This window comes from Biomphalaria glabrata, chromosome 7, assembly GCF_947242115.1.
Source record: "Biomphalaria glabrata chromosome 7, xgBioGlab47.1, whole genome shotgun sequence".
NCBI lineage: Eukaryota > Metazoa > Mollusca > Gastropoda > Planorbidae > Biomphalaria > Biomphalaria glabrata.
Window position 1 is genome coordinate 33,100,717 of NC_074717.1, and position 24,417 is coordinate 33,125,133.

At 38.0% G+C, this 24,417-nt stretch overlaps 1 protein-coding gene across 2 annotated transcripts in view; it reads right to left on the minus strand.

Moving 5' to 3' along the window:
- Nucleotides 1-375: 375 nt before the first annotated feature.
- The window catches only part of LOC106061843 (uncharacterized), a 28,051-nt gene continuing 4,009 nt past the window's right edge, over nt 376-24,417 (minus strand). The window contains exons 1-2 of one of the 2 annotated variants that reach the window (XM_056035285.1): nt 6,784-6,955; nt 376-4,204 (exon numbers count right to left, since the gene is read on the minus strand). In XM_056035285.1, the coding sequence (XP_055891260.1) occupies nt 1,634-3,766 (2,133 nt within the window). In that variant the 5' untranslated portion in view covers nt 3,767-4,204; nt 6,784-6,955 and the 3' untranslated portion in view covers nt 376-1,633. Of the gene's footprint in view, nt 4,205-6,783; nt 6,956-24,417 lie in introns of those variants that run through there. The other variant, XM_056035284.1, reaches the window with a different exon arrangement.

Below are 24,417 nucleotides of genomic sequence, written 5' to 3' on the forward strand. Positions count from 1 at the left end.
CGCAAAGTGTATGGGCCCTACAAGGATGAAGCTCTTGGATGTAGGCTATTACATTATTTCAGAAAATGTGTTAGATTAAACTAATAGGCCTTAGTAGAGTATATTAAAAAAACAAACTACTTCGCTCAGGGGCCACTTCCCCTGAAAAGGGAATATTATAAAACATTTAACAATTTAATAGTGGCATCCTTGCGGCCCTTATCTTATAAAATACAGACGTGATTTCAAAAAATAAGATGCTTACTCTGGTTCTACCGGCTTACGGCCCATTTGGATACCGGCCCACCGGGCATTTACCCGAATGCCAATATAGCCAGTCCGCCCCTGGACCAACACCAGGCAAGCAATTTATGTACGAAAACAAACACGAGCTCGGCGAGTCTGTCTAGTTTCCTCTGTAGAGTATCTTTATTTCAATTAGAGGCAATAACATAAAGTAATGTATATATATATATATAGCAATGAACAACGAAGACAATTTTTTTTTAAAAAAAGAAGAAAAATAAATAAATATAAAAAAGCGAGAAAAACAAAACACACACTTTCAAAACAGGAATAAAAATCTGGCCACGCTAAATCACAGATGAAATGGGTTTTTTTTTTTGGTAATTCGTACGACAAACTGAACAATGATTTGAACATAATAATTTATCTACATTCTAAACGTCTAGGAGGTCAGGGGGTAAATATCTACACAACAATCACAACAAAACAATTTAATACTAGTTTTGAAAATGGTGGTTTCAGAACCGGAAGCTCATCACATAGGCACGAGCTTTTACAATCAAGGGCCAGTTCATAGTGACATGATCAATGAAATGATTGCAAGTGAAAATGTGACAATAAATGTGATTCGACTCTCATCAATGCATTCACAGTAATGATTAGTACACAATTCATAACCAACTGCTCTGTACCATACACAGACAATCGTAAAGAAAATTTGTTAAAAAAAACAAGCCAATCACAGTTTTAGAATGTATTATATATCTACGTAACTTTGTATAAAATATTCTCTACAAAAAATCAGTTGAAATATGCCGCCCAGTGCAGCAGTTCTCTGGAAATAATTGAACAAGTGGCTTGGGGCAGTGTAACCAACCGGTTGACGGTTGGTCAATAAAATATGTGGATGAGGCATCATTTATGAAATGATATCGACCATGTACAGCTAGGTGGTTGGCCCATGTACAGCTAGGTGGTTGGCCCATGTACAGCTAGGTGGTTGTCCCAGTTTGAATGGCAAGACCAGACAGTGGTGAAAGAAAATGTATAAGGAATAACATGATCACGTGACCTTTGTTTGGCATTCTGAAAAACACTCTAAATCTACACAATGAAATCTAGTTCTCTATACACGCTATCTACACGGCTTACTTAGAACTGGATAAAGAATGTGCAATTTTTTTTTTATAAATGTTTTTGTTTTTACTAGTATAATATCACAACAATGCAAATAATGGATTTTTTGTTTGTTTTAGAAATCCTACAAATAGCGTTCGGTCTCCACGTTTCACCAACATTCCAATGTCGTAGGATAACGACAAGCCACTTCTCCGTGAAACGGGAGTGGTTAAAACATCATACACTGTCAGAGTAGGTCAAGGACAAGAAACATCGCTGAAGATGTCTCTTACAAGAAGTGCAACCAGACAACCTCGTTGTCTGTCGGGATAGTCTTGGCGAAACACTCAAAGACGTAATTCTTTCCCTCGTTGTTGTCCCAGTACTCTACCCCGCCAGCGTTGTAAGAGACAGCGAACTCCAGCTGCGACCCAGGCCCAAAGTACGGCGGCGCCACGATGCTGAAAGAGAAGCGGTCAGTGGGGCCGTCACATGAGTTCTGGACGTAACTGGCCGCTATGTCGTGGAAGGTGGCCCACGAGTTGTGAGTGTAGCGGACCCTCACACTCTTGTGGAAGGAGATGTTGGACACGCGCACGACACCGGTTATGGTCAGGTCAGTAATGATGGCGTTCTCCAAGCATACTTTCTGACTAATAACCTTCTGGACAAAGTTATCCGAGGCGCCGGGCTGATTAAAGCACGCACAGAGATACTTAGAACCCAGCTCCTTGCGCTCCTCACTAAGACCCGCTTTCAGATCGGCCAAAGCTGACGAAGGGATCCTAGGGGGTGACTCCATGTTAAGAACGTGACGCACTGACTCCAGGTCTAGCCCCATGGCGTCAGCAAACCTTACAACCTTCTTCCGGTGTGGTGTTCCGGGTGGCGTTTTGTTCGTTTTGAGAGAAGAAGATTTCCGCAATGCCACCCTGTTAAAATTGAATTCATTCTCTTCGTATACCGGGCTGTCATTAAGATCACACTTTGAATCCGTTAATGTGGTATCTTTGAGTCCAGCAGACAGGTCATTAATATGTATCTTCAAGCCCGATGAGTGTCTGATAGGGGACTCTCTGCCAGCTCTAGCCAGTTTAGAATGTTGGTGGGGCTCCTCGTCATCCGAGTCGCTGTTCTGAGACTCTTTGCAGTTTTTGGCGTCACTAGAACTCTCGCCGTAGAGATCGGCGGTCATTTTGCTAAGGTCCGATGCCGCGCGGTTTATGGCTTCCTCCAGGGTCATCTTCCTCGGCGCGCTGGACACCACCTCCTCCTCCAGATCCGCCTCGTCAGGGCTTAAGATGACCGAGTCCACAGACACGCACGTATCGTCACTGACCTCACTTACGGTTGTGGATTTCTCTGTGTTGTCCAGATCGTCCATGTTAAGGAAAACACCTTCCTCGCTAAACCCGTCGGAGTCTGGAGACCCGAATGGTATACTAGGCCCGTCTTGCTCTTCTTTAAGCTCATCAGTTTTTTCCGATACCTCATGAGATGTGCGCGAAGATGATCGCGATGGGTAGTGCGTTTTAGCACCGACGCCATAAGGGTTAAGATAATCCTCCTGATCGTCATGTATGGCATCGCTAACGGCCAGTGACACAATGTGGTCAAGTTGGACTTTCTCTTCGTTCTCCTCATCCGAAGTGTTGTTGAAAACAACAAGTGGCTCCGTCTCGGGCTCAGAGTCTTTGTGGTTCATGGCTTCAAAAGAATGTTCCTTACTCAACGCGGAATTGGAGTCAGAAGTGTTGGTTTCACCCACACCCCTGTCCATGTCTTGTCCCAGAGTGTCCGGGCAATTCAGTGGAGTAGTAGAATCTCCTTTGCAGCAAGTTCCTATCAGTAGACTGAAATCACCATCGACGCTACTACCTATATCTCGAGCAGAGTCCATCGATTCATTGGGCGGCGTGTGCAAGAGAGATGTAAGCTTAGAGGTGACTCGGACGGCGGGACCCAGTAGAGTGGAGCACACCGCGCTGGGAACACTGGGATACGATGTTGGCGTCAATCGTTCTGGCGACGCTTTGGAGAAACCGGAAGCGTAAATGGAGAAAGCGCCGTGATACGTCGGCGAGTCTGGCTGGGAGTACAACTGTTCAGTAGGGGATAAAGTGTTCTTGAAAGGTTCAACGTTATTCCCGCTGCAATTGACCGGGTAGTCCTGTGCTTTTATGACAGAGAGAAGTCCAATGGTCTCATCTTCCTCAGTGGAGCCGACGTTGATATTGGCCTGGTTGAGCTCGTACTGAAGCCTTCTCTCCGCCTTCGGGTTGTGGACGTAGCGCGCGCTTACGCTATACCTGTCCAGGTAGCTATCCTGAACGTAAGATAAGTTTCTGGGCAGAGTGACCAGTGCGATATCGTCCACGTCCGGGTCAACAGGGTCGTTGCAAGAGCACGGACAAAAATACATGGTCAGCCGATGCTGACCTGGTCATCCACGGGCTGATTAAGTATGGTTGTGGAGGTAACGTGGTCAAGAAGTCCAGTTTGTTAGAGAGGTCAATCACAGCACGTGCACTGAATGATGCTGAGACTAAAGCGGAATGACCCGCCCCGATAGTGGCAATGACCCCCAGTCTCTAAATCGTTGAATCAATGAAGTTTTGTGAAAATGTTCATACAACGTCCAGTGACCAGTTGTTTTAGTGTTCAATCAACCAATCAATGCAAGCTATCCTTTGTAATACGTAGACACAAGAGGGGTTAACTTCTGTGACAATGTTTATGACTGTCGACAACTGAAGATTATAGTTGCAAATCCATTTAGTGTACTGTGGGTAGATCTATGCACTGACTAGAGTATGCGATGTCTTGTCATGATCTTTTTGAACCTCTCAGACTGTTACACCTGCAAAGAAAACAAAAATAATGATTACAATTAATATTTACTTAACAGCAGTCAAGCAATGAACAAAAGCGCGTTCTTAATCATCAGGTTATATAAAAGAGATAACAAAAATAACAGGGCATAAGCATTCATACAAATATATTTTATATAAAAATATGCGTTAAGAATTTATCACAAAACAATTTAGGGCTATAGAATTGTTCAAGACTCAATAATTCCTAACTTGAATGAATGATGATGTTTCAAAGTCTACCCTAAAGCCCTTCGAAATACTTATGGGCCTAAGTAAATATTTGAAACAAATCAAATCAGTAACGGGGCCTGTTTGTTTTTCGATATTTTCACGATGCCTACAGATGACCAAATAAAAGTTCAGACATGCCTGACCCTCCTCTCACTCGGACACAGATGTGGCGAGGGTACAGGTTGATGAATTCGTATAGCAATAAAGAGTGCGTCCGTTTCCAAGACGCCAGGCGGCTACTCAACTCACACAAACATGACGCAATGATGACACATGGAAACTGTACGTGACAGGATTCAGTGAACTTTAATGATTTGGATCAATGTTTTAGTTCATGTGTACAGCACCAACATAACCGACTATATGACATTCAGATAACCCTAATCATTGTAAAAGAATAAAAACATTAAAATTCCAACATTTGAACCCAGCACGTTTTTGTGTTTAATTCCACCCCCCCCCTTTTCCGACACACACTTTGTGTGTTTTCTCTGAAAATGGTAAACCGGATCTTATATTTTATGAGTGATCCATGCTTTCGTCGTAAAATTGATATAGGTATTTCACATCAAAAGTCAAATACATTTCTATAACAAGAGTCTATATGTATACGCAAGTGCAGTTATACACGTATTGCCACACTGATTCAATAAACGCGGGGCAATGGAACAAGGGGGTCATAGCTCTAAGCAGAACCGATGACCTCTTTACGTAACCCAGAGCTTGACATGATATCGGGCATATGCTGTGACCCTTAACGTACCGAGTAAATCTATTTAGCCACTATGTCACAGCCGACCTAAAAAAAAATTGGCCGAACGTAACGGTGTTACATAACACAGGTGTTGGGAAATAGATGCGTATTAAGGAGCTCTCCAGTGCTGACTGACTGCCTACTTGATTAGCAACAGTAAAGTATACAATCAAACTGATAATGTAATGACTTGTATGACATTTTGTTCTGGCCATGGCTTTTGGGATGACTTCTTTTCATTTATATAATCCTAAATTGTTACAATTTAAATCTTTTCAGCCGTATTGAAACAACAAAATTTGTTTTGAAAGCAGTCAAATGGATGGCTTGGTAAATTTTATGTTTATTAATCTTAAAATTTGATTTCATTTCTCCATTCCCCTGATCTATATAGTCAACTATTCGAGGTGGTTGTGTGTCTATATATACTGTTTAGACTTCTTGGAACTAGAGTTACCAAAATCAACAAGTCACATTCCTAGTAAGCTATTCTAACGCCTGATACAGCACCTTTATTTTAGAAACACTTGTAATGTACTCTAGTGCTATATATAAGTTGATGCCTCTATTCATAGCGACATAAGATTTTATACTGCCCTTCAGTTCTTGAATTGCACTGGCCATGTCAGATATTTGTAGTACCATCAAAATCATCCTATTATCGGGTTTAAAGCATTGTGTCAGAATGGGTGAATGTTTCAAACTATGAAACCGCCATATAGATGGACACATGGCGCCGCGATTCGGAAGCAGATGCCAAGCAGCTGGGCAAGACATGGGGACAGTTGAAGAGACTCGCCCAGAACCGAGATTCTTGGAGGAAGCTGGAAGGGACCACAGGCAGAGATGAGATGAGATAGATGGACACCAGACAACTGTGGTTATGAGGCTTAAAAAAGATGGAAATCAGATTTTAGTCTAGATCTATACATTCTACTTTCAATACATTTTTGTTATGTGGAAACCTAAAGCGAAGAAGTCATAAGGGTAAAATGTATTTGAAATGGAGCGATATTTGAACGCTATGTACGTCTCGCGGGGAACAGCCATCGGCACTTCTCACTGTCTGTCCAGCGCTGCTTCCTAAGTATTGAACAGATTCTTCTGTTAGCTATCAATGAACCCATAACATGAAATTTTGAATTTGAAACTTGAAATTAACTTGCGGAATGGCATCTGAACCTGTAGTTTGACATCTGAGCTTGAAGCATGGCATCTGAGTTTAAAGCGTAGCATCTAAACTTGATATATGACATCTGAACTTGAAGCATGACTTCAGAACTTGATGCATGAAAAATATCATTTTGTGTCTATACCTGTTCTATCATGCCCAGAAATTGTCTATTATACAATTTGTTTTATACATGGAACGTTTTATACTATAAATATAATTTTAATTATTATTTTGCTGTGAGAAATATATGTAATAGACAATGAGCAACATCGATTAATATATTTAAAAATTACGATTTGTTATTGTTTTCTAGATAGATCTACTAGTAAGCAGGATAATAGTTGCAACATTCGATTTAGATCTAGATCAAGCCAAAATAGGAATATATGCCTAAAATGTCTAATTACCTAACCCTGCTGCGGGCCCTACACAGATATTTATTGCCTAAAGTTGTGAACTTGTGAGACAACTGAGTTCTGTGTAGGCCTATTTGGTCATCTCTGTCGGTCTCCGAGACCGACAAGCAACCTACTCATAGCTTTAGAAATTCGCCATTTATAAATATCTCCGTTCATAGCAATGTTTGAAGCTCGTGCTTTTTGGTTCATGAGTGAATTTGTTTGTTCGGTGCGCAACCGAAGACCTCGGTTCACAAGGTTGTTGTTTTTTTTAAGAAGATACTTTTTTGTCACGTCGCCTTGTCATACTTCGTCAAGATGTCACCCAGTGCAGTTAAAAAATAAATAATATAAAAAAAACAGAAAGCTAAACAATAATGTTTGAATTATGTTCGAATTTCAAGAACCAACATTTACACTGGTTCGTAAGGTGGTTAATTTTGGAAGTGGTAATGAATAAAAGCACTCCATAATCTTAAAAAAAAAAAAAAAAAAAAACTTCAATGTCATGTGTCTCAAATAGACTCTGACACCAACTCTTAAAAACTAACCTTCACGTGTAACTTAAGACATTGGGCCCGGAGAAGAAAGGGCGAGAGAGAATAACTGCGACCAAGCGTCATAGAAGGCCTGAACACTGACCTGCAACGTCACAACCTGTGGGCAGTTTGGACCAATAACTCGTTGACACGTAACATGTCTGTACAACGTGGCAACGAGCTATTGGACTCCACTTCCCATAGGTTGCGACATCGCAGGACAGTGTTGAGGCTACACCCTGAATGCACCTTGCCGCGGCTGTTCCCAAACTGTTTCGGCATCAGCCATTCCTTTGAGGAGGGGAACAGCTGGAGGGGGAACAGCTGCGTCTGCTACAACGTTCTGAACTTAGCTTATGGACAGGTTTTTATTTCATTTCTTTTTTCTACGAGGTGGACCATCGACGTCTACTGAAGAGGCTTAAGGAAAATTTAAACTCAAAAGTACATAGAAACAGAATGAATTTATTTTTGAACTCTTGTTGTGATTCTTAACTTTTATCTTGTCAGCCATCAACCACTTGCACCCGGTTTGTACTTGCTAAATAATCTCCCTTCCTGAAGGAAGCGCGAAACAGACAACTCATTCAGCTCAGAAGTCTAATCAGGTTTAAACATTTATTGTGCGCTACATCAAGAACCAATCTTGCTATGTATATCTAGACTTGTGCAGCCCAATGTCTGGAAGTACTGATAGGAAATGTAAAGAACAGCAATCAATGCCAGATAAGAGAATTGAGGTGCCTCATAAACATTTCCATGTCTTGTGTAAATAGAAACTTTGTTTTACAAAAATCTGTGCCAGGAGATAAATTATAGTTATAGGTCTTGAAATGTAAATTTTAAAGGTCAGTTCAAATGTCAGTCAAGACAATGCCTGCTGAGAAGGAGAGAATGCTAAAGAAAGGAGACAGTTCATTTATTGCAGTGGGGAAATCAGTTGTATCGGCCAAAAAATAACAATCTAGTTCAAGTATTGGTTGCGAACTTTTGTTTTAAGACATTTATTGTCATTCGTTTTCTTAATACTATTGATGATTTGTGAAAATCTAATGCTCGCTCACTCTGACTCTCTTTGTCTTTCTTCAGTCTGTCTCTTTCTCTCTCTCTCTCTCTATCACTCTCTCTCTCTCTCTCTCTCTGTCTTCAAAGGTAAGATGGTGTCGCAATAGCCATATTTGAATGATATAAAATGTTCAACGACTAGCTGCATGCTGTAGCCATTCTTGTAGTTTCAGTTTTAACAAAAGCCCATCAGGTGAAGATGTTGCCAGACACGCTGAATTACTTTGTCCAAATTACACAATTCAGTTATTAAGCTGTTCATTGTTAACACAACTCTTGTAAGTCTCTTTAATCTACTTACGTAAGTACGCACACACAGAAACCAATTACGTTACACAGATTTAAAAAATAAAAATAAAAAAAAATTTTGGCACTGTTTCAATAGCCAGTAATCAATCGATTGCCCCAGACACGCTTACAGCTGGGAAATAAAAATTGAGGGAATGTTGGTGTGTTGGGCCTGCCGCTCAGCTTTCAATAACAAAGTAATGGCAGGTCACTCTGAAGCTTCAATTCATATGAGCCTCGCTTCCATAGTTTGAACCACTGCCAACAAACATTCAAAGGAAAATGTTTTAGGAAAAGAAAGAAACACGTTCAGAAAACGGAAGACGTAGCCACGGGGCATGACTACGGGGCGTGACTACGGGTCTACGAGACGAAAGGCCAGGGATCCTGTAGCCTCAGAATATGTGATTACGGAACAAAAGGCTAGAGATATTGTAGTTACAGAACAAAAAGGCTAGAGATCCTGTAGCTACGGAACAAAAGGCTAGAGATCCTGTGGCTTTGGAACAAAAGGCTAGAGATCCTGTGGCTTCGGAACAAAAGGCTGTGGCTACAGAATAAAAGTCTAGGGCTCCTGTGGCTACGAAACAAAAAGGTTTGAGATCCTTTGGCTACGGATCAAAACGTCTAGGGATCCTGTGGCTACGGAACAAAATGACTAGAGAGATCATGTGGCTACGAAATATGCGGCTACGGAACAAAAAGGATAGAGATTTTGTGTCTATGGAACAAAAAAGGCTAGAAATTTTGTGGCTATGGAACAAAAAGGCTAGAGATCTTGTGGCTAAGAGACAAATGGCTAGAATGGATCAGCACACAGTAACGGTTCCTGGCCTGACCATCAATGTCTTGCTTAATTTTGTTTAAGTTACGATTCTGTAATGATACCGGAAAAAGTGCAGCTTCAAAAAAAAATAAAAAAAAATCGAGCAACAAAATGAGCATGCACGAAACTAAAGATAATCTTGAGTACAACAGGATCCACATATCTTGCATGTTTACCCGAGAGAGAGTAGAGAGAGAGAGAGAGAGAGAGAGAGAGAGAGTAGAGAGAGAGAGAGAGAGAGAGCTACTTAAAGCTGATGTAGTGATGGAAGTTAAGACGATGACATAACATAGCTGCCTAGCTCCACTGTTATTGGGCATCTCTCTGTAATGTGACTGTGTACAATACAACAAATTAGTCGTCTGTAAGAACAACGTGAGAACTACTGAGCTGCACCGGTGTATGGGGGAAACGCATTGTGATCCCGGTACAGTTCTGCAAACATCCGATGTGTACTCGCGACACAGACTGACACACGACAAAGTCAACGCAAAGATACAATTACAAGATATAAGTGGTATGAGTTGTGGATGAAAGAATGAATATCTAGAACTCCAAGGCTGGTCATCAAACTTGTTTAAAAAGCAGATTTGGGAAGAAACATTATGAGTGAACTATGCTATTTAATGTAGTCATTATTTATTATCATAAAATGTAGCGCGACTGCCTCAATGTAAATTGGACAATATAAAAAAACAAGGTTATAAAGACAGTTTGTGTGGAAACACAAACTCAAAAACAAAAAAAGTGATCCACCTAGAGTCTTCACCAGGATTCGAACACGGACTTCAGGTTCCAAGGCTTTACCCCTCAGCCACATCATCTCCATATATTCATCTAGCGTACACTTATATTTTTTAAAATAATTATTATTAACCTTATCCAAACATTCAAAATTAATAACATGTTACATATAATAAAGAGAAACTAAAAAAGATTTATTCTTCTAACAAAATTAGTTAAACTGGCAACACGAACAAAAAATAATTCTTGACCTACTTTAAGCTACAATTGTGTACAAGTGACTACAAAACTTTCCCCTCGCTAATAAAAATTAATATCTCCATTGTCATTTGTCATACAAACTAGACATAGATCTAGCTAGATCTAGACCAAGTTTTAGATCTAAATCTTGATTTAAGATGTAAGTCTAGGTCTAGAACTAGATCTACGTCTAGATCTAGAAATAGATCTAAGTCTAGATCTAGAGTTAAATCTAAGTCTTTATCTAGCTCTAAGTCTAGATCTAGATCTATAACTAGATATAGAATCTTGATATAGAATCTACTATGTCTAGACTAGAACTAGATCTAGGTCTAAAACTAGATCTAAGTCTGATATAGCAATAGATCTAAGTCTAGATCTAGAGTTAGATCTAAGTCTTTATCTAGATCTAAGTCTAGATCTAGATCTAAGTCTAGATCTAGATCTAGAACTTAGATCTAGATCTAGAACTAGATATAGAATCTACTATGTCTAGACTAGAACTCGTATGAATTTACACGTTTAATCTTCGAACTACTAGAACTTGGCCAATGTTATGATCATGAATAGTAGGCCTTTTGTTACCAGGTAATGGTGTACTATGCTGTTCGTATCCGATTCATTTCTTAATATGATACTATTGTTTACATAATAAATACATCTGCACCCCTAAGCTGTCAGAAGATAAGTTATTGCATTAATAATTAAAATTGTGTTCAAATTATCAATACATTTATAAATAAATATATTATAAATATATCTAGATCTGGGCTCTATTTAGTCTTATTTAGCGTAGGCTCCTATAACGAGGATATGTCAAAACTGCGCGCTATAAAAGTATTTAGTTATTTTTAAACTTATAACTAAAACGAAGTTCGTATCAAAATTCTTTTTAAAAAACAACATTCGAATCAGTATTATATTCAATGAGTTAGTTAATAAAAGGAAAATATATTTATAATGATCCATTGACACTTTTACCATTGTGACCATATATGCAAATTTTTTGTACCAATGCGCGAATCTATGAAGGAAGCTTGAGTTATTAATGAAGAAGTCCATGATCTTTTTATAAAAAGTTACTTCCCCTGAAATTTTTCATTGAAAAGTGGTGTATTTTTTTTGAAAATCTGCTTGCATATATAATTTAAAAAATTAGATGGTTCTTTTTCGGAAAAGAAAAAAAAAGTATCCGTAGCAACAGAACTTTGATCTAAAATATGATGTCCGATTTTCATTTTCTCTTCTAGTTTCGGAGATCTAAACGGGACGGACGGACGGACAAACAGGCCAAACTAATAGCTTCTTTTCCCCTTACTTAATCCTATGGTTCTCAAGGATATTAGGATCGCTTGGGCAAATGTTTAGATAAGAGATCGTTGCTTACAATTCAGTTGGCTGTGTTATTTATGTACAAGATGAAGACATTTAAGATAGACTGAATACCGTGATCAAGCCGAGAATCGAAGAGTAAAACAATTATTGTTGAACATTCAGAACATTCCATTTGTATGTTCCAGCAGTTGAGTATAAGCCTCGGGGCTCTATACACCACATCCCATGACATTGTAGTAAAGATATCTAGGGATAGTTCAGCTTTACAGTACCCAAGATCGCAAGGTCTGAAAGGGAAACCTTGACCTAACTAGGGGTGTATTGAATGTTATATATGTAAACCACAAGAAATATTAAACCTTTCCTACCTACGTATATTTCGTGTAAAAAGAAGAAAAAAGGTAATCATGTGATACATTTTGTTTTCATGCTTTACAAATGAGGAAGTTCTGTCATTTTTCAATGAGGAACTATCATTGAGGACAGTTAATATTAAAATTATGAGAACCACTGCAAAGATTTAAAGTGCTAATTATTAGCTGGAAATGTTTCCTACCTACATAATGTGCGTATGTGTGTGTGTGTATTTGTGTACGCTATTTTTATGTCCGACGTGATCCCACATATACACTGTGGCTACGTGTTTGATAAACAGGACTTGACTATCTTTCACTGTGCTATCTTTCTTTCATACTCTAATTTTGCTGACGGTTACAAATAAAAACTGAAAAATGAGGTCACGTCTTTCAGCTCCATTGAAATGGGGAACTGTTCAAGTTACTGGCATCACAGAACACCGAAACAAAGGTTAATCCCCGGAAGATTTTCGTCTCAAATTTTTAGGCACATTACGAGGTGTGATCTGTAACAATAAGATCTGAAAGAATACTCCCTCCCCCCCCCCCCCCAAAAAAAAAAATAAAGAGTAGGGACAGGTACACAGGTATGATTACAACAACATTTATTTTGAATATGAAAGCATTTTCATGATATAACTTCCTAAACTTATAACTTCCTGAAATATTTCTTCGAAGATACTCTGTGGGCCAGGATATTTAAGCACTCGGCAGTCAGCTCGGCTAGCACGTCGATGAAGCCATTCTCCAAATGACAATACTGTGTACGATGATTGGTAATTGCCCACGAAGAGCAACATAAGTAAACGTACCCGTTCAGACCATGACATCTATATAGCAATTAATGTTAAGTTCATCTTTTTATTAAAGCCGACTGTTAACGAGGGTGCCATGTGGCCAGCACAACGATTAACTGCTTTTAATCCCTCCAAACTAGTCTGAGGCAAACATAGGAGTTGGATGGGTTATGGGAGTCATAAATGGCTCTGTGACTGACGTTCAGTGGTCTCGAAGATGCCGGGTTCGAGTCCTGCAGTTGCCATCCCCCGTCGGGAAGTTTGAGCTAGTGAAGGAACATCGGAAAGATGTACAACGTTGTACAATCATTTCTCATTCCTTACAAGGAACTCGAACTCAGGAATCAAACACAGGCACATAGATGCATACTTATACATCGATCTTTATATGTGTATTGTTGATGCCATGTCTCGATCAATTGTTTGCCCTCGTTTCAAACATTTCGATGACACAAAAAAAAATTCAGACCAAAAGGTGCATGCTATAAAGAATATAACATTGTATACAGTAGTAAACACATGCCTCTAACGTACAGTAAGTTCAAGTGGCGATGGGTAGAGCTGTGGTTGCTGTGGCTAACGGGAACGGCGTAATTTTCTCAATACCTCCAGACATATTTAGGTTCATCCAGTGTGTAAGGTTTTAGTTTAGGAAGGTTTGAAATGAAATATAACCTGCCCCGGAGTTCGTCTAACCCGAACCTGACTACCTGAATTACTCTTGTGACTTGAACCATATAAAAGCACTTTAAGTGCCGAAATCAGACATTGTAAAAAGGTGCGCCATAGTAGTCGTGCCAGTTGAAGATATTTTAAAAACAAAACAGTCGATTAATATAAACTTAATGAACTCGTGTTTACTAATAGTTAGAACACGGAATATGTTTCTAGGAAAGTGTTTGTTGAAATAAAAGTTTATCTTCTATGACATTTAGAATAAAGATCTATCAAAAAAAAAACAAAAACAGCGTCAAACACAGAACGCATGTTTTAACCCTGAACGTACATCTTTTAACCTTGAATGAACTTCTTTAACCCTGAATAAACTTCTTTTGACCCCGAATGAACTTCTTTTGATCCTAGACGTACATCTGTTAACCCTGGACGTACTAGGAATAAGTTCAGTAACGGCAATGCTAAGATGCAAGTAACTGTGTGATTATGTTGCTGACCAAGAAAGCCATAGACAGCGAGAAAACATGGGCTTCGATTCTTGAAGAAAAGAGTGCCACACGGAAAATGACCAGCTCCTCTACCATCAAAGCGAAAGCCACCTTGACCTGCAATATATGTGGACGGGAGTGTCTCTCCAAAATAGGGCTCCTCAGCCATTTGAAAAAGTGTGCGAGATGAACCATAGTCGTTTCACGGCTGAAGGAGGCCGATAATATAGCTGAAAAAACAAGCTAACGTTTAGCCCTTGGACTGTACACACCTCGTGGGGTATGAACTGTTGCTTACCGAGGTCTAGAGCTTCGGAGTATGAACTGTTGCTTACCGAGGTCTAGAGCTTCGGAGTATGAACTGTTGCTTACCGAGGTCTAGAGCTTCGGAGTATGAACTGTTGCGTACCGAGGTCTAGAGCTTCGGAGTATGAACTGTTGCTTACCGAGGTCTAGAGCTTCGGAGTATGAACTGTTGCTTACCGAGGTCTAGAGCTTCGGAGTATGAACTGTTGCTTACCGAGGTCTAGAGCTCCGGAGTATGAACTGTTGCTTACCGAGGTCTAGAGCTTCGGAGTATGAACTGTTGCTTACCGAGGTCTAGAGCTTCGGAGTATGAACTGTTGCTTACCGAGGTCTAGAGCTCCGGAGTATGAACTGTTGCTTACCGAGGTCTAGAGCTTCGGAGTATGAACTGTTGCTTACCGAGGTCTAGAGCTCCGGGTGCTAGTCCAACATTTGCCTGATCTGGTACCATACGACATATGTCAAGTGTCCAGCAAAATGTAGTGACAGTCTGAAGTTTAATTTGATTGACGTCTAAAGTTTAAATTTAGGGACAGTCTAAAGTTGCGATTGCTACTTTTCTGTATGAAAGAGCTCTCCTGTATCGTAGAGACACTAAACATGTTTTTTAGTGTAGACACCAATCCTTGTATTTGTTTTGTTGAAACTGAACTTTATATACATGAGTATTGAACTACTTCCTCAGTAAGCATGCATAGCCACGTTTGTATATATAATATATATATATATATATGGTCACTATTCTTCCTATAAGACCACATATATATATATATATATAATTGATAGATAGATAGGTAGATTAAACGGATAAATCAACATATGCATCTTAGTTATAAACAGTTATTAGTTGGAAAAATTCCAATATAAAACAAAAAGAAAAAAAACTAGACGTCTGGAGCAAATAACAATAACAAGATTGATGCACAGGTGAGAATTATTACTACATTATATTTAATTACAGGTGAATGTAATACTAGTTTGAAGTACTGATACACCACCCAAGCCCCGTCTTGTCTATACGTTCACTTGATTCACGTTGTCTGCTCACATGAAAACCTTACGTACAATAAAAGAGATTTTTACAAAAATACAATAGAATATTTCTGCATAGGGAAGTTTTCAAATGTAATATTTTTAAAACCACTTTAATTCTGCATATCGGGAAACACTGTTAAAGATTCTTTTGGTTTTGTGTTCCAATGAGACCAAACAATGGACAGAATAAAAATAAACCTGTTGATTTCTTCCTAAGTTAGCATCGTCGTGCCTTCTGAGCTTCAGAAATTCTCCTGGTGTCTACAGGCACTACAGTCAGTATTCTTCCTACAAGACCATGTCTACAGGGCACTACAGTCAGTATTCTTCCTACAAGACCATGTCTACAGGGCACTACAGTCACTATTCTTCCTACAAGACCATGTCTACAGGGCATTACAGTCACTATACTTCCTAGAAGACCATGTCTACAGGGCACTACAGGCACTATTCTACCTACAAGACCATGTCTACAGGGCACTATTTTTCCTACAAGACCATGTCTACAGGCACTATTCTTTCTAGAAGACCATGTCTACAGGCACTATTCTTCCTAGAAGACCATGTCTACAGGGCACTACAGTCAGTATTCTTCCTACAAGACCATGTCTACAGGGCACTATTCTTCCAAGAATACCATGTCTACAGGGCACTACAGGCACTATTCTTCCTAGAATACCATATCTACAGGGCACTACAGGCACTATTCTTCCTACAAGACCATGTGTACAGGCACTATTCTTCGTACAAGACCATGTCTACAGGCACTATTCTTCCTACAAGACCATGTGTACAGGCACTATTCTTCCTACAAGACCATGTCTACAGGGCACTATTCTTCCTACAAGACCATGTCTACAGGGCACTATTCTTCCTAGAAGACCATGTCTACAGGGCACTACAGGCACTATTCTTCCTAGAAGACCATGTCTACAGGCACTATTCTTCCTAAAAGACCATGTCTACAGGGCACTACAGGCACTATTCTTCTTAGAAGACCATGTGTACAGGCACTATTCTTCGTACAAGACCATGTCTACAGGCACTATTCTTCCTACAAGACCATGTCTACAGGCACTATTCTTCCTACAAGACCATGTCTACAGGGCACTATTCTTCCTACAAGACCATGTCTACAGGGCACTATTCTTCCTAGAAGACCATGTCTACAGGCACTATTCTTCCTAGAAGACCATGTCTACAGGGCACTACAGGCACTATTCTTCCTACAAGACCATGTCTACAGGCACTATTCTTCCTACAAGACCATGTCTACAGGGCACTACAGGCACTATTCTTCCTACAAGACCATGTCTACAGGCACTACAGGCACTATTCTTCCTACAAGACCATGTCTACAGGGCACTACAGTCACTATTCTTCCTAGAAGACCATGCCTACAGGCACTATTCATCCTCAATTTAATTTTTAGCTCAATTACTTCCAATTAGTTGGCAACATGGACGGTAATAACAACGTCATTGCCATTGTTTTTAGATGAAAATCTTCAATGCAAACGTGTTCCTAAGCTGCAGTCCGCCCGCGATGGACTACTATACAAGTTTAACCGTCCTTTTGCAAGTGTCGATGACCCATGTCAGCATAACCAGCTGGTTGAACCGTCAGATGCATACACATGGTTAGAACTTGCTAAGTTGTCGTAGAAAGAGGAATGATGTTTATATAAAGCAACTTTGATCTATAGGGCGTGTATTATAATATCTTTAGATACCGGGAAACGTTACAGGTAAATAAGAAAATATCAAGTAGCTCTATTATAACCAAAAAAAAAAAAAATACACAATTTAAAAAAAAAACAACAAAAAAAACACAATTAAAAAAACAAACATTTTTAAAGCTATTTTTACAAAGCTTAATATAAAGATCAGAGAAAACTTTTTTCCTGCTTTTTCTGAGATGATATAAACCATACATAGATGAAGTGTTTACTGCCTATAGTAAACAGTTCTATGGTAAACAGGTCAACATTTATACATAATAGTGTACACAAGTACAAGACACACACACCAAACACATTCAAAGGAAATGTGTTATCTCGTTAAAACATCATTAAAACATCTCTATAAGAAATAGAAGAAGAAAAAGAAGTATTGAACAAACTAGAAATGACGCGTAGTTTAAAGCTACAGCTTGTTTGTGTTTTAGCTTGATCCGTATTGAGGCTTCTAAGTGCACATCTTGTTTGGTCACCAAAATTAATGCGACTTTTGCATGTATGATATGATAAAACAACCTTTAAATGATGTGAACGAAATAGTCCCACTTTGTGGTCTAGCACATTCAGTCAAGACAGAACAACCAGCACAATGTCAAATCATAACGTTTACATGTAACTGAGCACATTTCTGACATAGTCAAAAAAAAAAAAGGTGATGTCTGCCTGGTCGTGCGGTTTGCGCGCTGGACTGTCGTTCAGATTTATCGATGGTCCCGGGTTCAAACCCTGCCCGCTCCCATCCCCCGTCGTCCTGCGGGAGGTTTAGACTAGGAAGTAATTATCTTCAACTCTGAAGGAACATCCGAAACATGTCAAACAAACAAACATTTAGTAGGTCGAGTATTTGCTTATCTTAGTAGTTCAAAAACACGTTACGTTAAACGCTAACAGATGCTGACAATATATAAGTCTCATTTATAAGCCTACTTAAGAGATAGCCAAGTGATCGTGTTACAGAAACTTTCACTAATTGCAGGCTTTTAGACTTCTAAAATCTATGTTGAAGTACTTTTGTTCATATATTAAAGTTGTTGCCTCTTCGTTCAAAACCATCTAGTCAGAGAGGGCATTTTATATGCAAAAATATATGGTCAAAAAATATTCATGGCTGCTGAACGGTTATTGAAATCATCAGACCATCTGACCGTATAAAGATTGATACATGCTCTATACTTTGAGTTGTTGGAATTAAATCCTGTTTCTATATCGACTAAGTTACTATGTAATATATGCGGGGGGGGGGGGGGGGAGAGAGGTTGATACATTAACCTGGATAAAAGTGAGAGCCAAAGATTTAATTAAAAAAAAAATACATTGACAAATGTACAAAATAGCGTTTCGTGCTAACAGGTCTACCGTCTTTTTTGTGCCAACTAGAAACCATACTGCCGTGTCGTAGAAACAGTCGGATTTATTTTAATTAGTAAATGAAAATATTCCATACAATGGTAAACTATTGGCTCCTTTAGTCTGTCAGTGAAGACAGAAAATGGCATTTCCTTCAACATTTACTTTTAGCTGCTCGAATAGTTTCTCACATTGAATGAATGTTTATAACAATGTGGCATTTACTTCTGGACCTATTTATTCAGTTATCAAGACTAAATACTTCCTGGGTGAACTTTATAGACCTACCAGGATGACACTAATGAACAATATAGATCTGCAACAATTAAACCTGACAGTTTTCTGACTCACGTTTCCGATTTTAGAACTTCGTCCTACATTGAATTACCAGGATGGCTGCCTGGTCGTGCGGTTTGCGCGCTGGACTGTCATTTGGATTTATCGATTGTTCAAACCCTGCCCGCTCCCATCCCCCGTCGTCCTGTGGCAGGTTCGGACTAGGAATTAAACTCTGAAGGAACATCCGAAACATGTAAAACATTTTACAAACAAAAAAAAACAACCCATAAGAAACAAGAAAACTAACTTAATAACTAAAATTAAAATCATGTCAGTTAGCAAGAAAAAAATCATGTGCAGATTTAGAAGTAAGTTATTTTTATCGAGTGGACCGTAAAACAAGGAAACAGGAAGAGGTAAGTGACCAGCGAGTACTAATTGATTAATTAATTTGTTGATTTTTGGATTTATTCCTGTATTGTCATCGACTATGAATAATTATGTAACTTGATTAGAAAGGGAAGGTGGACAAAAAAAGTGTCAAAATGTAACAAGGGGATTAAATCCATATATACATCCACATCTCTCATTAAGTAGGAGTTATTGTGCAAAGTTTCAACTTGATCCGAGAATGGGAAAAGGCAGACAAATATGTTTAAACTTTTTACCAGACAGAGTGAGTTGATAAAAAAATTAAATAAAAAAGAATTGGCCTGGTGATAGCATTCCATTTCAACGTTATTGCCTTATCAAGAAACATGACAAGGAGCAGGGTGCCTGTGTGTAGCCGCTGAATGAACTCTTGATGTTGTGTCTGTTCTATGTATGTGTATGTTTTTGTTGTGTTGTCGTTATATGAGAAAGTAGTCCTTGTAATCACAACACATTTCCATAATGATCAATAAAGCAGTCTTCTTAGTCTTTAGTAAATGTTTTCTCAGTATCAAAGTAAAAGATCAAATATTTCGATAAGATTTTAGAGACTAGTTCACGTGACGTTTTGGTTTTATTTTGTACTGCATTAGCTAGTTGTTTGTGATGTAGATATTTCAGCTGTTTGTGATGTAGATATTTCAGCTGTTTGTGATGTAGATATTTCAGTTGTTTGTGATGTAGATATTTCAGCTGTTTGTGATGTAGATATTTCAGTTGTTTGTGATGTAGATATTTCAGCTGTTTTTGATGTAGATATTTCAGCTGTTTGTGATGTAGATATTTCAGTTCTTTGTGATGTAGATATTTCAGTTGTTTATGATGTAGATATTTCAGCTGTTTGTGATGTAGATACTTCAGTTGTTTGTGATGTAGATATTTCAGTTGTTTATGATGTAGATATTTCAGTTGTTTATGATGTAGATATTTCAGTTGTTTGTGATGTAGATATTTCAGTTGTTTATGATGTAGATATTTCAGCTGTTTGTGATGTAGATACTTCAGTTGTTTGTGATGTAGATATTTCAGTTGTTTGTGATGTAGATATTTCAGTTGTTTGTGATGTAGATATTTCAGTTGTTTATGATGTAGATATTTCAGCTGTTTGTGATGTAGATATTTCAGTTGTTTATGATGTAGATATTTCAGCTGTTTGTGATGTAGATATTTCAGCTGTTTGTGATGTAGATATTTCAGCTGTTTGTGATGTAGATATTTCAGTTGTTTGTGATGTAGATATTTCAGCTGTTTGTGATGTAGATATTTCAGTTGTTTGTGATGTAGATATTTCAGTTGTTTGTGATGTAGATATTTCAGTTGTTTGTGATGTAGATATTTCAGTTGTTTGTGATGTAGATATTTCAGCTGTTTGTGATGTAGATATTTCAGCTGTTTGTGTTGTAGATATTTCAGTTGTTTGTGATGTAGATATTTCAGCTGTTTGTGATGTAGATATTTCAGCTGTTTGTGATGTAGATATTTCAGCTGTTTGTGATGTAGATATTTCAGTTGTTTGTGATGTAGATATTTCAGTTGTTTGTGATGTAGATATTTCAGTTGTTTGTGATGTAGATATTTCAGTTGTTTGTGATGTAGATATTTCAGTTGTTTGTGATGTAGATATTTCAGTTGTTTGTGATGTAGATATTTCAGTTGTTTGTGATGTAGATATTTCAGTTGTTTGTGATGTAGATATTTCAGTTGTTTGTGATGTAGATATTTCAGTTGTTTGTGAAGTAGATATTTCAGATTTTGTTCACATATTTTTTGGTAAATAAAATAGAACTAGATCTAGTTTGTGTTTATAAAAATAGTTTGTAATGAAATAAAGGCAACAAATTGAGGTCCTTGCTTATAGGTTAAGTTCTTTTTTTTATTTTTATTTTATGACTGACACACTGAGTTATGGGACAGGTAAATGGCTTAATGAATTGGTTAGGTAGGTAAAACATGACGAACACAAACTGTTGCCATGGCAGAGTATGAAGTTTTTGGACTTGACGTGCAACAAACTTATTGCTCACAAATAGTTCCAGAGGGACTTTTTGGAAAGCTAAAAATGTACGTGTTTTTTTCCCCTTGAAGGTTTAGAATTTACATTACAGAAAAAAAAAAAGTTGTTAACCACAAAAAAAAAAAACTGAACACATTCTGCTTTGATCTATTAATAGCAAACGTTTGCCTGCACCTAAAGATTAATTGAGCTTTCCCAACGGACTGACTACGTCAAACGTCTATTTCTTTATAGAGAGATGATAAAACAATGAAATATAACTTTTAAAAAAAATGATTTTTTATACATCACATGGTTTTATTTTATTCACAATGAACAAAGTATTTTAAAAATAAAAACATATTGACTTGCAAATAAAAATGACTCCCGCCCACGTTAACATTGCCAAGTATAAGTACTATTTCTCGAGTTATGTACTTCCGGTGTGAGCTATGAACTTCTACTTTCTAACATCAGATCACTCGCCACGCCATTGGATATCTCTGTTTTGGTTAAGTACTAACAAGGATGAGTCAAATGACAATAACAGAAATGAATTGTGTTATAATCTATTATGTTTCCCTGGATACATCAATCTTAACACACACACAAAGTTTCTAATTAAATAATAAAATAAATTGATAAAATTTGGTATGAACACATAAAGAATTTAATCAAGGAGTCAGCAAATGTTCATCTCTTGTGTGAATCAGCCTGAAAATGAATGCTTAATTTATTAATATAACACGACCATTTATTTGTGTTTTAAAGATTTTCTATTCTGTTCGATATTCAATCTGAAAAAATAAGTGGTATTCCCTAGGCATGAAATTATCGGAATCATAAAAAAGTGGCCTCTGTGTGATGTAGCCTTTCTTCTGCCCATCGATTCAAATGCGTTTAAAACACACACACACACAAACCAATGGCACTTATTATATAGCTTAGGATCGGTTGCTAAACTAGAATACCTTATATCCCATTGCAATATGTTTACCATTAGGATTTCGTTATTAAGGTTGGACTAAAAACACTTAAACATTTAGCCAATGGATTGGTACATATAAAACTAAAGTTCCTAAGAATGAGTTTATCCCATTGACGCCTCGGTTAGACCTACTACTGAAGGAAACGTTACACATCATTATTTTCTCATCTTCAAGTGTCTTTTAAGAAAATGCTTTACACACTTGGCTGATAAAACAAATGTATTTTATGCAATTTGAAAACAAAATGTTGGCTTTAACAAAGTTTATATGTTGTCCATTTTGACAAAGTTTATATGTTGTCTATTTTGACAAAGTTTATATGTTGTTTATTTTAACCAAGTTTATATGTTGTTTATTTTGACAAAGTTTATATGTTGTCTATTTTGACAAAGTTTATATGTTGTTTATTTTAACCAAGTTTATATGTTGTTTATTTTAACAAAGTTTATATGTTGTCTATTTTGACAAAGTTTATATGTTGTTTATTTTAACCAAGTTTATATGTTGTTTATTTTAACCAAGTTTATATGTTGTTTACTTTGACAGAAATCATCCCCTTCCCGTTTTTCCCCAATTTTTTGATGGAACGGTCCGTAGTGTAACGCCCATTCTTCTGATTTGAGACCCATTAATTGTTGTGGACCTTTAAGGATGAAATACATCTGCTTTTTTTCCCTCATGGACCACTTCCAAGGGACACAACACTCCAGCACTCTCAAATTGCAAACACTTCCCAGTTAAGTATACCATAAACCTTTGCTTTGCCTCTATACAGCGGAGCTTTAGCACTGCAATGAAACAGTCGTAGCAGAAAAGGTTGACCCACAGATAAAAAGTTGAACAAAACAACGGAAATAGGAATTTGACTAATTGTTTGCTTGGTACTTGCACTTTAATCGACTCTGCATGCGAACATGTGTACACAGCATTCACCAATGTAAGCACACAGCACGTTTCATCAGATCCTGTAGCAAATAACAACATCCTTTAACACACAACAACTGAACCAACGAGTAAGTTCGTTAAGTGCCAAGATTGTTGCTTTCCCTTTCTCCCCGCCTCGTAGGCATCACACGAGCAGACTGTTGAGTTTTATTATCGCTAGAGAAAGCTAGATAAACATGTCGGGATGGGGCAAGTAGAAGACTGATTCAAACATGCACGGGAGTCATTAATGAACTCATCCTTTTACAGATTAAACCCGGTTCCTCAAAGAGTTCAGAATGATGCTAAGCGGTGCACCTGAGGGTGAAAGAGATGTCTGCATAGACCAAGTCGTAATCTAAACAGATTCTTAATATATATAAACATGTTTCTAATAACACAAAACTCAGTGGCGTAGATAGTGTAGGGGGGAGGGGGATAATTTGAACCCCCCCCCCGGAACACCACATGAGGGGGGCACTTAAATGAGTGTTTTTACATTAAAAATGAAATATTACGCAAAAACCAGGGGAAGAGGTCAAGCCCCCCCCCGGTCCACAAACGATGGAAAATTCCTAGCTACTCCCTAACAAAATTATTGATCTACACTATAAGATATACAGAACGTGCACTCAGTACGATACTATGACTTCTATGTCACGTGATGCTTACATTTATGGTGTGTACGTAAAAAAAAAAGAGCTAGATCTGGGTAATTAAAAACAACATAATTCAGAAAAGTGACTGCACCATACGACAATCAGTCTAGTACCATTACTAGTGCGAAAATGAAATTGATTTAAACCAAATAACAGTGGCGGAAAATCAAACATCACAACCACATCTCTAAATCGATACAGAAAATAAAAATTTAAAAACATTAATATTAAGTGTCAGATTCGACCTTGACAATAAAAATACAACAATCGAATTCGTCTATTAATTAATGACAGCGGTAAACGCAGAATCAGAAATAATCATCTAGTGCAAGAAAATTTTGTTATTGCTGCATCCCCTCACAAAATAAACCATTAAAACTAATGACTAAATAGGCAATCACCGAGGTTTGATTAATGACTGGATATATTGTCTCGGCTACATTAATAAGAGAAAACAGACCAGTTCAACTGATGCCTAGAGTGACCATGATCCATTTAGAGTAGGGACTTACAAGTAAAGCCATTTAAAAATAACATAAAATTTACCCTAGCTATCTTGAAGTTGTATCATCGTTTACATTCTGAAGA